We start from the raw sequence: 17218 nt of genomic DNA on the forward strand, positions 1-17218 counted from the left end.
AAACACCAACATAACGATGGGACCCACAGAGGCCACATCGTGCCATGTGGATACTCACGAGCGTGCAACAGGCAATCCGCTTCCGTCTGAATCGCATGCGCGCATGTGTACGAGATTTTTATTTATTTTTATTTATTTAAAATAGCATCAACCTTCTCCTATAAATACCCATCCATCGTAAGTTGGTAGCATACCATAAGCAATAGCAACCATGGCCATACACAAATCTCTCCCCTTTGCTTTACTACTCATTTTGTTAGCCTTTCTTTCTTTCCAAGTAATATCATTTGCAACAGCAGCACCATCATCCACACTCTCAGAAGTAGAGGCTCTCATGAAATGGAAAGCCAGTCTCTCGGCAGCACAGGCTCTCCATTCATGGTCTCTTCCTTCTGCTAATTCTACCACCAACATAATCTCTCCATGCAACTGGACTGGGATCTCATGCAACATCCTTGGAAGTGTAACAAGGATAAGCTTACCGAGTGTAGGTTTGGAAGGTAAGCTCGATAACTTGAGTTTTCCGTCATTTCCAAACCTCCTTCATCTTGATCTCAGCGACAACACACTCATAGGAACCATTCCAGCCCATCTTGAACCTCTTTACAAACTCACGTCCCTGAATCTGTCTGCAAATGAAATAATTGGATCAATACCTCTGGAAATAGGGAATCTTGTGAATTTGAATGAGCTTGACTTGTCCTTTAACCATCTAGATGGTTCCATCCCTTCCACTCTAGGAAATCTGACAAAGCTTTCCATCTTGTACTTGGACCAAAATCAAATCTCTGGTTCTATTCCTTCACAAATCGGAAATCTACAAGCTCTGGTTGAGTTGACGTTGTACCAAAATAATCTGACAGGTCAGATCCCTCCCGCTTTGGGTAATTTGAGCAACCTTACAATTTTGTATCTCTACGACAACCAAATTTCTGGCTCAATTCCACCTGAAGTAGGGAATCTGGTTAATCTCAAAGAGCTTTCCATGCCCACTAACCTTCTAACGGGTTCTATCCCTTCCACTTTAGGAAATTTGTCCATGCTCACTCTTCTTCATCTGTTTGAAAATCAATTCTCTGGTTTTATTCCTCTAGAACTTGGGAATCTAAAGAGTCTCAATGAGTTATCATTGCGCAGTAACAATCTGACTGGTCCCATCCCTCCTGCTTTAGGTAAATTGAGCAACCTTACAATTTTGTATCTCTACGACAACCAAATTTCTGGCTCAATTCCACCTGAAGTAGGGAATCTGGTTAATCTGAAAGAGCTTGATATGTCCACTAACCTTCTAACAGGTTCTATCCCTTCCACTTTAGGAAACTTGACAAAGTTAACTGTCCTCCAACTTTTTGAGAATCAATTCTCTGGTTTTATTCCTCTAGAACTTGGGAATCTAAAGAGTCTCAATGATTTATCATTGCGCAGTAACAATCTGACTGGTCCTATCCCTCCTGCTTTAGGTAATTTGAGCAACCTTACAATTTTGTATCTCTACGACAACCAAATTTCTGGCTCAATTCCACCTGAAGTAGGGAATCTGGTTAATCTGAAAGAGCTTGATATGTCCACTAACCTTCTAACAGGTTCTATCCCTTCCACTTTGGGAAACTTGTCCATGCTCACTGTTCTTCACCTGTTCGAAAATCAATTCTCTGGTTCTATTCCACCTGAAGTAGGGAATCTGGTTAATCTCTGGGATCTCAAGCTATCCAGTAACTTTCTAAAAGGTTCTATCCCTTCCACTTTAGGGAACTTGACAAAGTTAACTGTCCTCTACCTCTTTGAGAATCAAATTTCTGGTTCTATTCCTCTAGAACTCGGGAATTTAATGAATCTCAATGAGCTAGTATTAGACAGTAACAATCTGACCGGTCCTATCCCTCCTGCTTTAGGTAATTTGACCAACCTTGCAGTTTTCTATCTCTACGACAACCAAATTTCTGGCTCAATTCCACCTGAAGTAGGGAATCTGGTTAATCTCAAAGAGCTTGACATGTCCACTAACCTTCTAACTGGTTCTATCCCTTCCACTTTAGGAAACTTGTCCATGCTCACTCTTCTTCATCTGTTCGAAAATCAATTCTCTGGTTCTATTCCACCTGAAGTAGGGAATCTGGTTAATCTCTGGGATCTCAAGCTATCCAGTAACTTTCTAACTGGTTCTATCCCTTCCACTTTAGGAAACTTGAGAAAGTTAACTGTCCTCTACCTCTTTGAGAATCAAATTTCTGGTTCTATTCCTCTAGAACTTGGGAATTTAAAGAGTCTCAATGATTTAGCATTGTACCGTAACAATCTGACTGGCCCCATCCCTCCCCCTTTAGGTAATTTGAGCAACCTTGCATTTTTGTATCTCTACGATACCCAAGTTTCTGGCTCAATTCCACCTGAAGTAGGGAATCTAGTTAATCTCAAAGAACTTGACATGTCCACTAACCTTCTAACAGGTTCTATCCCTTCCACTTTAGGAAACTTATCTACGTTCACTCTTCTTAATCTGTTTGAAAATCAATTCTCTGGTTTTATTCCTCCAGAGATAGGGAATCTGGTTAATCTCAAAGAGCTTGTCATGTCCACTAACCTTCTAACACGTTCTATCCCTTCCACTTTAGGGAACTTGACCAAGCTTACTGTTTTGTACCTTGATGACTGTCAATTATCTGGTTCCTTGCCTCAAGAAATGACAAACATGACAAATCTTTCTGAACTCCAGTTGGATGGCAACAACTTCTCTGGCCATTTACCTCATTTATGCCATGGTGGATCTCTTAAAGCCTTCACTGCTTTCAACAACCATTTCACCGGTGAGATCCCAAGAACCTTCAGAAATTGCACTAGCTTAATGAGAGTGCGACTCAATGGAAACCAACTTGCAGCAAATGTATCGGAAGCCTTTGGTGTATACCCTCACCTCATATTCATGGATGTCAGTGACAACATGTTGTTTGGTGAACTCTCGCCGCATTGGGGAGAATGCCAAAACTTAACAAAGCTACAACTCTCTGGGAACAATATCACTGGTAGAATTCCTCCTGAGATTGGGCAGTTGGGGCAGCTAAGAGTGCTTGATCTTTCTTCGAACCATTTAGTAGGAGAGATTCCAAAGGAACTTGGGAGGCTAACTTCTTTGTATGACTTGACTTTAAATGATAACCAGCTTTTTGGTCAGGTGCCCCAAGAGATTGGAAAACTATCCAATTTGGAGGTTCTTGACTTGTCAATGAATCACCTAAGTCGTCCAATACCACCTCAATTAGGGGATTGCTCCAAACTCCGGTATCTCAAATTGAGCGAAAACGTTTTGAATGGAAGCATTCCTTTTCAGATTGGTAACCTAGTATACCTACAGGGCTTACTAGATCTAAGTCATAACTCCCTGAATGGAAAGATACCTCCACAGCTAGCAAAATTGATTAGACTGGAAAATTTAAACCTCTCCCATAACATGCTGACAGGCTCCATTCCGCATTCTTTTGAAGAGATGTTCAGCTTGCAATCCATTGATTTTTCATACAATGCTTTGGAAGGTCCTCTTCCTAGCAACAAAGCCTTTCGGAAGGCTCCAGCAGAGGCATTCATAAAAAACAAAAGCTTATGTGGTGAAGTGCAAGGTTTGCGGCCTTGCAATGCCTCTTCAATAAGTCATGGTGATGCAAGGAAACGCCACAAAGTTGTGATCCTCATTATTCTTCTCTTCTCAGTATTGTTTCTTTTATTTGCAATCGTTGGCATAATTTCTTTCATTTATTATCAAAGAAGAAGAAGAATAGAGAAAGAGGTTCTTGAAAGGAGCGAAGGAAATACATTTTCAACATGGAATTATGATGGGATTTTCACGTTTGAAGACATTGCGGAGGCGACAGAGGGTTTTCATGACAAATACTGCATTGGAACTGGAGGGTATGGGAAAGTTTACATAGCAAATCTACCAGCAGGCCAGGTAGTAGCTATAAAGAAACTTCACCCACTCGAAGGTGGGAATCAATCTGATCAAAGAAGTTTTAGGAATGAGATAAAAGCATTAACAGAAATCCGCCATCGCAACATTGTGAAACTTTATGGCTTCTGTTCCCATGCTCAATGCTCATTTCTAATCTATGAGTACATGGAAAGGGGAAGCTTGGCAAGCATCCTAAGCAACGATGAAGGAGCTGCACAGTTGGACTGGACTTTGAGGGTGAATGTTATCAAAGGTGTGGCTCATGCTTTATCTTATATGCATCATGATTGTACCCTACCAATTGTCCATCGAGACCTATCAAGCAACAATGTTCTGTTAAATTCAGAACTTGAGGCTAGTATCTCGGACTTTGGAACTGCACGATTGCTGATACCCGATTCCTCAAATTGGACTGCACTCGCAGGCACTTGCGGATACATCGCTCCGGGTTAGTTGCTAGTAGATTCTCCACACTTTAATAGTTTTATTAATAATTGGTCTTTATTTTTCTTAAGCTTTTCTATCTTTTGTTGGCACTTTTATATTATGAAGTTTGTGCATATGTTAGCATACTGTTGCTGAATGTGGCAAAACGCGGCAACTGGAATATGAGAAAATTTGTATATGAAAATGCTCTCTTTTCCCACTAGGATTCTCTAATTGATGGTTGTAACAGGCCTTGCAAATATATATATATATAGATATATATATATATATATATATATATATATATATATATACACACACACACACACACACCATCAATGTGGAGATTTAGCTGATGTGTGTGGTCATAAAAAATTTGCTTATTCCTTTTTTAAAACAAACTCAATGATTATAGCCTACGATATTTCATCCTCACACCAGCTTACCATCATTGAAACTATCAATAGTCAATTAATTAATTAATTAATTAATTTAGTTATTTATTTATTATGCTTTTAGTCCATACAAATTGTTAAAATGACATTTCCAACTGTTCAAAAGGTCATTCACATTGGGTTGACTGTAACCACTTGATTCTGTCCATAATCTAATATTTTTATGGCCCTTTGAAAGGTGTATGTTCAATATGCACTTTTAAATGCCGTGTGGCCCACTTGAGCTTTTGATTCGGATCATTTTTTTGGCCCAAGCTGTAAAATCATATGAGAGAAATGGTGGTCGGCTTGGATTTTTCAAATAACATGCATGTTGGCTCCATGATCACCATGACCATGCATATCCCATTGAAATCAGACGTGGGTTCAGATATGTGACAAAACATGATTTGTTATCAAATCTTGGCGGGATCCACTTTCATGATGCTTGCGATAAATTCGACCTCCTACCTTTTTGGCCATTTAATTTTAGGGTGTGGGTGCACAATTGCGGTTGATCTAATGCACAGGTGGGTCTCACAACAGCAAAATGTTGGACAGTGGCCTTTAAAAATCCACTCTTTTTTGTGCTTTGTGACTCACTTGAGCACCTGATCTCCCTCATCTTTAGGTGGCTAAGTAAAACCAAACTTGTAAACGGGATAGATTTCTCTTAAATATCATAGTGGCCCTATGATTATAGAAACCACTTGTAGTGAGACTCAATAGAAGAGTCGTGAGTTGTGACACTAGGCGACGATGGTTGTCACTTTCCATTGAATTTCGGTGGAGCACACTTTCGTGATGCTTGTTGCAAATCCAAACCGTCCACCACTTTCCCATCTTAGATTAGGGTGTAAGCCCAAAATCCAAGCGGATCAAATGTACAGGTGAGTCCCATGATAAGAAAAAGTATTTGGTAGCTTACCATTATTGAAACTATCAATGGTCCATTTTATATTTTTAGGCCATTCAAACCGTTGAAATGGTATTTCCTGATATTTAGAAGGTTATTCCCAGTGGGTTGAACCTAACTATTGGATTTTGCCCCTGATCCAAAATTTTTATTGCCCCATGACCGTTTGAAGAATATTCAATTTAATATGCACTTTTACCTAACCATTCATGAGGGAAATGGTGGATAGCTAGGATATATATCAAAGAACATAGTGGACTATGAGGTTTTTGGAAAGGTTTCACAGCTTTATAATTCAAGCCATCGATGTGATGTCTTACACACTAAATGCCCTACACAACAAAAGAAGTTCTAAGATTGGAAAATCCTAGTCATTGAATTTACCAGCTTTCTTTGTTGAATATGCACAATTGGTTCGCTTCCTTTTTACCCTTGATCGTCTATCTGCTAGCCACCAAAAAGGTTAGTATTTCTAATTAGGAGAATAATTAATGCATGAGCCATCCAAATTGGGGCCTATCAGTAGTTTGGATCTTAAAACTTGAGTCCCACCATTACATACTTAAAACCTCATAGGAATATCGTAGAAACTCTTTGGTGAAACATGTTTATTGGTTGTTTCTTTGCTTCCCATATTTTTAGAGAGAGAGAGAGAGAGAGATCTGCTGTTGAAATGTGTAGCTGCAATGATGCCTATATGCGCACCATTACAGTCTGGTTCATACATGCCAACTTCTCATGCATTTGGGACATTTGAGGCGTACATAGAGGTCAGCTCAACCATGCAGATGACCCGACACTATGATTATACCAGTCCGCTTATCAGGCAGGCCACCACCACATGAAAACAATAGAAAGTTCCGAGAGAGAAAAGAAGAAAAAAAAAAAAACAATAGTACGCACTTAATGTATATATGTGGCATGCCTGGTGAGTTGACCATCCCGACTTTCCTAGGAAGATCATCCGAAAGCCTGGCCCATCTTATTTACCTCCCAAATCTTCCAAACACATCTTTGTAGAGATGCCTTAGGGTTGGCAAGCACAAAAACCTACAAGATATGAAAGCTAACACGAGAAACTTAGGTGAGTTTTGATATATGATTAAGAGTTTAGCTATTGATGATTAACAAAGAGAAAAGAACATGACTAACAATATTCTTTCTTGTAGAGCTTGCATATACAATGAGGGTGACTGAAAAATGCGATGTATATAGCTTTGGTGTTGTGGCACTTGAAGTGATGATGGGAAGTCATCCTGGGGAGCTCATCTCCTCTTTGTCATCATCAAGTAGACAAGATACACTGCTAAAAGATATGTTGGACCAACGTCTCTCAGATCCGATGGCTGATGTTGCACAGGAAGTCTTATTTGTGGTATCCATGGCTCTTGCATGCATTCGGCCAGATCCAGACTCTCGGCCAACCATGCGACATGTGGCTCAGGAGCTTTCTATTAGAGGGCCTTCTTTCTCTCTACAGCCATTCCATGCAGTTACATTACGTCAACTGATGGATCTGAAGGTATAGTTGGGTGGATGAAGTTTGTGGACATGTGGTGGCATGAACATTATTACTGTGTTTGTTGTATGAAAATCATCGAGCATGGAAAAGGTGTTTTTCTTGTTATGATATGTACATAATTTAGTGTGTAGAATCGATGTTTATAGAAATGTAGTATTTTAGTGTTGGTGATCGAAATCCATATGTAATAAAGTATTTGAAAGAATAAAGATGTTTTCTTGTGTGATGTTTATCTTCTAACCGAAGGGTTTCAAGCCAAATAAAAAACCTACTTCTAGAAATTATAATCATTTTCCTTATATATACTAATGTATTATGAAAAGTAAAAGAATGAGTTTATTTATCTAAGAGAGATGGTCTAAGTTTCTTTTTTTAGAAGGCAGGGAAGAAAGACTCTTTTATTACCAAGGGCTAAGACCTAATTGAACACACACACCAAAAAAAAAAAAAAAAAAGGGTCATGGAAGAAATTAAAGTAAAAGAATGAGTTTATAACTGAAGGGTTTCAAGCCAAATAAAAAATCTACCTTCTAGGAATTACAATCATTTTCCTTATATATACTAATGTATTATGAAAAGTAAAAGAATGAGTTTATTTATCTAAGAGAGATGGTCTTAAGTTTCTTTTTTGAGAAGGCAGGGAAGAAAGACTCTTTTACTACCAAGGGCTAAGACCTAATTGAACACCCAAAAAAAAAAACCAACAACGGGGGCAAAGCCCTTAAAGCAAAGGAAACAAAAAATCCCACATATTGGGCTTGAAACAAGCACTCACACCCTAGGACAAAAAAGAAGAAAGAAAAAGAAAAGGTAAAGAGCCTAAGCCCAGGGCTAGGGATGTAGAGCCCACACCCTGGGCCATGGAAGAAATTAAAGAAAAGAAAATCAAATGAAAAGTTAACTCACTAGCAAGAAAAATTCGAAAAGTAGCACCCAAGGGAGTCCTACACAATCTTAAAATAAGTTCTTTCTAGCATTTTCTAATAATCCAAGAGGAGAGATATAAGAGTACAATAGCTAATAGACTTGTTGATGCAGAACTCCAATCGTCCCTTCTAGATCGCCATATACCTGCAAAACCACACCACAATGGGGACCCTAGCCACCGCAGGGGACCCTCTGATGCCAAAGTTAGAACATGCACACTGGGTCTAATAGAACTTTTGTACGTACCTTTCACCGTAGATAAGGCCCTTATTTATAGCATTTTGGTGCCAATTATGTAGATGATAACTTCCCTACTTGGTAGGTGTGTATTATAGAAGGAATCTCCTCCCAGACACGTCATCCGTATCCTCCCGAGATCTTTGGCGAGGATCCCGAGGGGATCTTACCTCAACAACATCTCTAAGTGGTCAACCTCCGATGGGCTAGGAGTTGATGATCGAGTCTGACCTCACAAGTGAGGTGGTCGAAGTCCATGGTCGGTCTTCGATGACTAAGGTTGACTCGAGGTCGGGCTGATCGGTGTCCTGCTGTGCTGTGCGAGTAGAATTGTTGATTGCGGTCGTGATCTTCGGTCGAGGTCAAGTCGGTATTCAAAGGTTGTCCGCCGATTACAATGGCGAGACAACTGAGGTTGAGGTCCCCTCTGGTGGTCGGGACTCGAGTTGTTTGTGGAGGTTGTGCTCAGAAGCATGAACCCAGCTCATCTCCATGCTTCGTGTTCTCTCTCATGGAGGGAGTGGGCTAACTTTCTCTTCTGTGCATTGTATTCTTCTTCATACAGGTCATTTTGGCGGTGAGGACCGAGCTCTCTGCTTCTTCTATACTTTGTATTCTTGCTCATACGGGTTGTCTTACTTGGTTCATTTTCACCCATAACAAGACTCATTGTACATGAACAAGAGTTTGAAGTAGAAATCTCACACCTCCTTATTATAAACTTAAATAAGAGCATTAAAATATATATAATATTTAATTTAGAGATGCCAACAAAAAGGATTTCCAGACTTCTATCTCTTAGCCTATGCATGTCAACCTCTAAGATAACTCCTTAGATGGCTCCTGAGGAGAGAGGAAAGAGCATGAGCCCAATTCTTATATCATTTATTTTAACACATGATATTATCCACTAAGGTCAGGATATCTTTGATCATGGTTTTGAAGCACAAGAAGACTCGCTCTATTATGTGATGTGGGGATATCCTAGGCTGCAAAGAGCAAGCTTGTGGAGTCGGCACCAATAAGTGCTTGAGCACAAAAATGACTAAAGATTTCAAAACATTAATGATATGGTCTAAGAACGGCTTTCTTTTAAAGAGATTTAGAATTGAAAATGTGGTTATATTCTCCCTCCCAAATATGTCAAACAAGGGCCGAGAAATACAACCTGCTCAGCATGTTAGGAACATGACACATGTAACCCTCGATAAGATTTCTAATAGATTGAAGAAGAGGGATAAATAGCTAAATGGGATTTAAGTGAAGCTTTTCCCAAATCCAAAGGATAAAGAGATGGTAAGTTGTGGCTTCTTTAGTTAAAAGAGAAAAGAAGAAAAAAGGAAGAAGAAGGAAAAAAAAAAAAAGAACGACGAATCCACACTCTGGAAATGTGACTAAGATGGTGGTATTGTAGCTCAATGCAAAGTTTCTATGAATATACGCCAGTCTATAGGGGCATAATGAGTAACCTATGCCTTTCTTTACATGTAACCCTAATGTTAATAGCACTGTGACTATCATTAAGAGAGCCTTATGTTTCTTAGATATATCCAAAAATCACATATATTGGATAAGCTTCCTCAACTTTGGAAAAGTGGAATTTCTTTTTTATTTTTTCATTAGAAAATTAGAGGCATTCCAAAGAACTTCAATTGGGGTTATTGCAACCATCTTCTCCTTCTTTAGAGTCCTTTATTAAAATTATTAGTTATGAAGTTGGTATATTTTTATGGCTTGTTTGGGGCTTAGAAAAACAAACAAAGAAAAGATTGGGAAATTTTTTTTAAAACTTCTTCTATGAATTGTTCTTTTAAAAAAGGGCCTGTTTAAGTGCTCGGAACGTATTTGGGTGGAAAACATTTTTTAAGAAAATGACATTTTCTTTAATTGTGAGTTCACCTTATGGTGGAAAACATTTTCTAGGAAATTAAGCTTTTTTATAGTATAAGAACAAAATACAATAAAATAAAATAAAAATCCTATAAAACATTTCCAACCGTCCCCTAAAATTTTTCAAGAAAGCTTTTGGATTAAAAAAGGTGCAAAGGGGATAGTACGAGTAGTTTAAATCATTCATTGTTCGTCGATATAGTACAAGTAACTACATTCTCTCATGATTGAGTATTAATCAAATTATGGTTGTACAACTTGGTAAAAATATTGTTGTGTAAAAGCTTGTTTGGTTCATAAATTGAATAAGAAAAATTTAGGAGTCATTAATCATATTCTTCAAATGACTATATTTGGAGCAAAAAAGCAGGAAAGTGTACATAACTCAAAAGAGTTATGTTGAAAGAGCTTTTCAGCACTTCGATGTGCAGAATTTCAATCCATCTAGTACTTTATTTACTTCGGTTTGAATTTATTTGCTTCGGTTTTAGATCAGAAATCTCTTGATCACCATTTTTATATAGGTCATTTTGGCACCCCGGGGAGGTTGAGCATCAGAAGGCAATTGGGAGATTATTGTTTCTTGTCAATCACCACCCAGCTGTTGTCTATCACTTGTATCTTCCACACCTTCAGCTGGCTGTGGATTAGAAATCTCTTAATTTACTATTCTCATCATTTTGTGTCCCCATCATCCTCTCGCTGCCACTCTCTAAATGCCTTTCTTTGTTTAACTCTTCAGCATCCTCAATCCACTGAATTCCAGGATTCCTGGAGATCAATTCCATCACCTCAGCTTCTCATCAATCTGTTCAGCCTGTGGCAAATAATGGTGAGTACTCAATTCTGCAATATCCTCAACCGATCGAATATCGGAGAGGTCTTCGTCATTTCTATCACCATTGGTTCTGATCACTGGACCCTCATTCCCACAAACAGGGTTGATGTTGTTTGGCAGTTCGGCATTTTTGAGAGGTTGTGGACTAAAGAACTCTTGGAGATCATTTCCATTGCCTTGTCTTGTTAATACATTCTCTCCACAACCCTCTGGATTTCGTGCATCATTCTCCTATCCACCATCCTCATGTAGTTCAAAATCCGAACTCTCCTCAAAGTCATTCTTGCTTTGGTGGTTGGTTTTTGCACGATGGGAGAATCGTCATTTGAAGCAAGCACAACTTCCGTTCTGACTACTTCTAGATGAGCAGCAATACAAGTGTTATCAGCAGGAAAAGACTGAAATGCATCCTAATCATCATCATCATATTCTTCTCCTCCACCTTTTTCCATGCTACTAGTGTTGGGATGAGTTGTCACCGGTTCTAAAACATTATCTTGAGGCTCTTTGTCCATCTGCAATGGTGTCTTGATTGGAAATGGAGATGAACATGTGGATTTCACCTGAGTTGCATTCTCGCCCTGAGTAGCTTTAATCTCAGTTGATATCCTGAAAAGTACCATCCAAGAATGTTAAAATATTTTTTTCTCCCTAATCGGAATTAGATACAGTAGATATGTGCGGGATGAATCATGAAAAAGGAGTTTCTTGATACACTCATAGATTATGAGAGCCATAGTAGGATGCCGATATTTGTACCTTAGTTCAAAACTCAAACCATCCAAACAGCGTTCCCCACTGTAAATGGAAATTCCCCAAAATTGAATTAATCAAAATGATCCTGATCTCTGCTTAATGGACTTCAATTTGTTTAATTCAAACAATTGAATATTTTCCGTTCTCTCAACGAGATGTCCACCAATCAGGTAGTTCGTATCATCCACTCAGGGTAAATTTTTTGTTACAACAATCTAAAATGGGATCCGTGATTTGGACAGTTAAGGTACATGTGTGCCCATGCATAGAGTGGATTATCACATGTTCCCAAACCACTGAAGCTTTTCTCATCCCAAAAATGAAAACAAATTGAGAAACTGGTCACATGCAAGCAAGGTGCCACAACTTGTCGAACCATACGATCTTTCCCACCAACATACCACTTGTGCAGGCATCAATACTATAAAAATAGGACCTACCATGACGATCACTATGAACAAAAATCAGGTTGTCTGCATCAGCTAGGCCGTACCACAAATCAATGGACAACTGACAATTTGAATCAAAGTACATTAAGGTGTGGCCAACCTAGCGAGCATATCGGCTTGAATTTCCAAAGCATAATCCTCATGGCAGGGCCTACCATTTTCATGTCGTACACAAGTGGCATGTTGGCAGAAAATATCGTATGGTACCACAAGTTGCGGTATCATTGACTGTGCATGATCAGTTCTCAAAGTGTAATTAACAACACCACTGAATTCAACAAGGCATCAGTAGAATATGGGTCATTGTCTCTAAATTATCATAATATACATAAACAAGCCAGTGGATGAAAACAAATGGATAATGCATGAGTAAAACCAAGATAATATTATGTTTAGATCGGCGAATTCATAATATATAAGATTTAATATCATATTCACTTCAACAGCCAGGAGTACAAGATTTGCGCAAACAACAATGGCCCAAAAAGGTCTCAGACTCATGAAAATTCATTGCAAGTGACTGAATCTGCCTAGATGATTGATAATTTGAAGAATAGTTTCCTCTAGTAACTTGAAAATAATTCTGCAGAGGCACTTTATTGATGAGAATGTATGTGGGAATTTGGTGAACTATGTATGCTGTGGTAAAAGAAAATTAAGCCTTTCGCAGAGGAGACCGAGAACCCTATTGATTCTAAAGAGGGAACAATCATGTTTAGAGCCTAGTTTGGAGATGTGGTGCCCATGGTTAGTCTACCCAAGCCATCAATCCGACGACCCCCATCATGGATGGACCATATCCCCAAAATCTCCTAAAATGGAAGATCATAGCCATCAAATTTTTTGGTCTTTCCTCCATTAAATGTGGGTTTATTCATGAATTTCTTTTTAACCATGTATTTGCATGTCAACAACGGGAAGGTTTTAGAGTTGACTGAGGATATTTTGTAAGACCAAATGGCTTGGATAAACCAAATATGGGACCCGAATCTACAAAGTTCTAAACAGGGATGTTTCCTATTTGGAAAGATTAGGGAACTCGACCTCAACATTTACAATTTCATCTCCTTGTGGATTTAGCTTCGAGAAAAGCTGGACTGGCAGTGTGATGGATGACACAAAGGAACTTAGAAATTAGTCTAAATTTGAATACGTAAAATAAAAGTAATTTAAATTAAGCTGTACAAATTATAGGTCCCTGTTTAGATGTACCATGAACGTGATTATTTTTTATTATTGACTATCAGATTCGGCAGTAAAAAATGAAAAAATGTTCAATGGCCCTGTTTCAACAAACATGCATCCACAAACCAGAAGTTGGGATTGTTCAAGAAATCTTATTTGTGGACTGACTTGGCAGATTAGTCGGTTTAATTTGAGTAAAATGCATGTTGCGCATGGGTGACTGCCTATCAAAGTGTCCTACACTGCCTGAGCATCAAATAACTCCCCTTTTTTTTTTATTTTTTGGTGGTCAAATACACACTCTCATACCCACACACCACATGGGTTCTCAAACCCATAACCTCAAGTGGAAACACACTGTCTACCACCAAGCCATGAGTGGAGAACCATAGGGGGGCGTTTGGCGCAGGGTATTAGATGGGATTAGGTGGGATAGAATTGCATTTGGTCCCATACAATTCCATCCAGCATTTGGAGAGGATGGGAAAGATTGGGATTAGGTGGGATGGAATTGCATTTAGTTATGTGGAATTGCATTTGGTCCTATGCCGGATGTCCATGGATTTTGAAATCCACTACACATGTGGGCCCTACATTGATGCATGCGTTTATTCATGTGGCACATCCATATACATCATTTACATGTGACGTTCGGGTTATATATGTGTACAATTGAACGACATCCGTTGTGAATTTGGTCCGCTGATTACAATTCAATGGTCCACCAAACATGATTTTGCTTAATCCAGTGTTTTCCCCTAGCAAAATTTTTATCCCAAATATGGTATTGGGTGGCTACAATAGCGTGATATATCCTGACATGCAATTATTGTGCAATAATAATGTTAATCCCATCTAATACAATTCAATACCATTCAATTCCACTGACCAAGCACGCCCATAACATCTTCCTGACATTCACTTGCGTGTGACATTGTGTTCAGGAAAACCAGAAGTCTCAAGCATTCACCAGCAATAACAACCGATACAACCGATACCCTGGTCTGAAATCAATACGATAAGACAACTCTTTTGGAAGCACATGATGAAAACCAACTTGCTTATATGCCATAAATTTAGATGCGAAATACCTCCAAGATCTTGTGAACAGTGAATTAGGGAGAAAATATCTCCGAGGAGACCTGCAGCAGAAAACAAAATGAAAGAATTATTTCCCACGTTTGCACTTTCACCACAACTTGTGGCACCGTACCATCTTTGGCACAAACATACCACTTGCGTGGCATCAACACTGTGAATGCAATAGGACCCACCAGGAAGATCACTTGAAAGTTGGAACAAAAATCTGTCCTTTTCATGCATCAGATGGACATACCACCGTAATCAATCGGAAACAGACAGTCTGACTCGACATTAAGGTGTGGTCAATATAGTGATTGAATCAGCCTGGGTTTTCTAGAAGCATAATCCTCATGGTGGGGCCTATCATTTTGATGTCCTACACAAGTGGCATTTTGGAAGGAAAGATCATACAGTACCCCACCAGTTGTGGTATATTTGCCTGCACGCAATCAGTTCTCAAAACAAATTATGCAAACGCAACATTCCTGAGCTGGTCTACACCAATCCGACATAGAAGTGTAATGAAGATCACCACTGAATTCAACAAGACATCAATAGAATATGGGGCACAGATTCTTTATTGTCGTAATGCAGATAAACAAACAAGTTGATGGAAACATTTACAAAATGGATAATGCAAGACTAAACCAAGTTCATAGTATGTTTAGATCAGTAAATTCATAACATATAATATTTAGTACGATATTTTCTTCAACAAACAGGAGTAGAAGATTTGCACAAAACAATAATGGCCAAAAAGGTGCCATACTCATCTGAAAACTCATTGCATGCAACTGAATCAGCTGGATGATAGATAATTTGAAGAATAGTTTCGTTTAGAAATTATAACTTTGAAATCATTTTGCAGACGCACTTTATTGTTAAGAATGTAAGTGGGAATTTGGAGAACTACGTATGATGTAGAAATAGTATACTTTTTCATACCAAATAAACTTTTCGTTGACACATTGGTAATTTATAGAAATATAATATAGAGGAGGCCAAGTTAGTTCCCTATTCATTCCGAACAGGGAACTTTCCTGTGCGGAGCTTAGTTTGCAGATGTGGACTCGCACCCATGGTTGCTCTACTCTAGCTAATGTCTAGGATATACCAATCATGCCCCCAACTATACCATCTAAGTTCCAAATGGGGAACTACCCTATTTTGAAATAATAAGGAATTCAAACCTCAATATTTACAATTTTCATATAATCGTGGACTTAGCTTCAACAAAAAATTGACACTCTGGCAGAATAGTGGAAGATGCACAGACAGTTAGAAATTAGTTAAAAATTACATACATGTAATTCAAATTAAGCTGGCCAAATTATGGATTCCTGTTTAGATGCTTCCAATCGTAAATTCATAACATCTTTCTGACATTCACTTGCTTGTGACAGTGTGTGCAGGAGAACTACAAGACTCAAGCATTCACCAGCAATAACAACTAATTCCTTGGTCATGGTTTTCCCAAATCAAGAGGATAAGATGAAATGTAGTCTCCTTGTTACGTGGTTTGCATCCCTTCTTACTTGCTACTGTCACTACAACAAAAACTGCCCTTAGCTTCAGTTCAAAACTGTAACTAAAAAGGATAAAAACGGAGGCCAAAGCCTTTAGCCTCATTTTTGCCTCAATTATCCTAACCGAGGTTGGAACCCCCATAGCTAAAGGCTTTAGCCTTGGTTTTAGCAACCGAGGCTAAAAAAGCTTTTATAATCTCGGTTCTTCAAGTGAACCTAAAAGTTCCAACTGAGACTAAATCCAAATTTTAGCCTCGGTTACCTCCAACCAAAGCTAAATCTATTTTTAACCTCAGTTTTCTACAACCGAAGCTAAAGCCTTTAGCCATGGGAGTTGCAGCCTCAGTTTGGGTAACTGAGGCAAAACCAAAGCTAAAGATGGATTTAGCCTCTTTTAGCATCAACCGAGGTTAAATTCAGCTTTTAACCTCATTTCTCAATAACCGAGGCTAAATCTAGTTTTTCACCTCAGTTAATGCTAACTAATACTAAATCCATCTTTAGCCTTGGTTTCTATCAACCGAAGCTAACAATATCATAATCAACCAATGATTGAACCTGTGCATGTTTCACCCATTTAACATTCATCAAGAGAAAACAATCAGCACAATACCAACAAAACAATTAATGGTCTATTTAAAGTTTTCAAAACAAACTACAAATGCACATGAACTGCCACATAGCCTTCCACACAGCCAACAATTTTGTGTTGGTAGAAACAGATTCTGATTTTTCACTGTCTTGAATGCGTACGTCCCATATTAGATCACAGATATCCTGCACAGTCATTTTCTCGGAGACCCCATCAATTGCAGCCACCAGGTATCTATCATTGCTAGTTAGAGGCTGTCAATCCGTCACCTATGGTACAGATATAACACCATAACTGCCAAAAAAAAAAACCCTTAAAACTCTAATAGGAATTCAAAATCAGAAATCTAAAGAAAATGCTAAAAGTAAAAACTGGTACTGATACAACAATAGCAGCCCAATAACTAGCATTAATGTGAAGAGGTTAGGTGTAAGTGTGAGGTATTAATGGGAATATTGTTGGCAAGTTACTAGAAAGTCATTTTCAAACCGAAGCAT

General features: G+C 38.6%; 1 protein-coding gene across 1 annotated transcript; it reads left to right on the forward strand.

The window, feature by feature from the left end:
- Positions 1–211: 211 nt before the first annotated feature.
- Positions 212–7269, forward strand: LOC131236230 (probable leucine-rich repeat receptor-like protein kinase At1g35710). The gene is made up of 2 exons (XM_058233362.1): positions 212–4388; positions 6886–7269. The coding sequence occupies exons 1-2, from the start codon at positions 212–214 to the stop codon at positions 7242–7244; spliced, it is 4536 nt and encodes a 1511-aa protein (XP_058089345.1). The 3' UTR covers positions 7245–7269.
- The last annotated feature ends 9949 nt before the right edge of the window (positions 7270–17218 follow it).

This window comes from Magnolia sinica, unplaced genomic scaffold (assembly GCF_029962835.1).
Source record: "Magnolia sinica isolate HGM2019 unplaced genomic scaffold, MsV1 ctg33, whole genome shotgun sequence".
Taxonomy (NCBI): Eukaryota; Viridiplantae; Streptophyta; class Magnoliopsida; order Magnoliales; family Magnoliaceae; genus Magnolia; species Magnolia sinica.

Excerpts from the sequence above, each read along its gene's own strand:
- LOC131236230 (XM_058233362.1), top strand. The coding sequence starts at position 212 with ATGGCCATACACAAATCTCTCCCCTTTGCTTTACTACTCATTTTGTTA. Across the intron at positions 4,389-6,885 it reads TTGCGGATACATCGCTCCGG|AGCTTGCATATACAATGAGG; the intron begins GTTAGTTGCTAG and ends TCTTTCTTGTAG.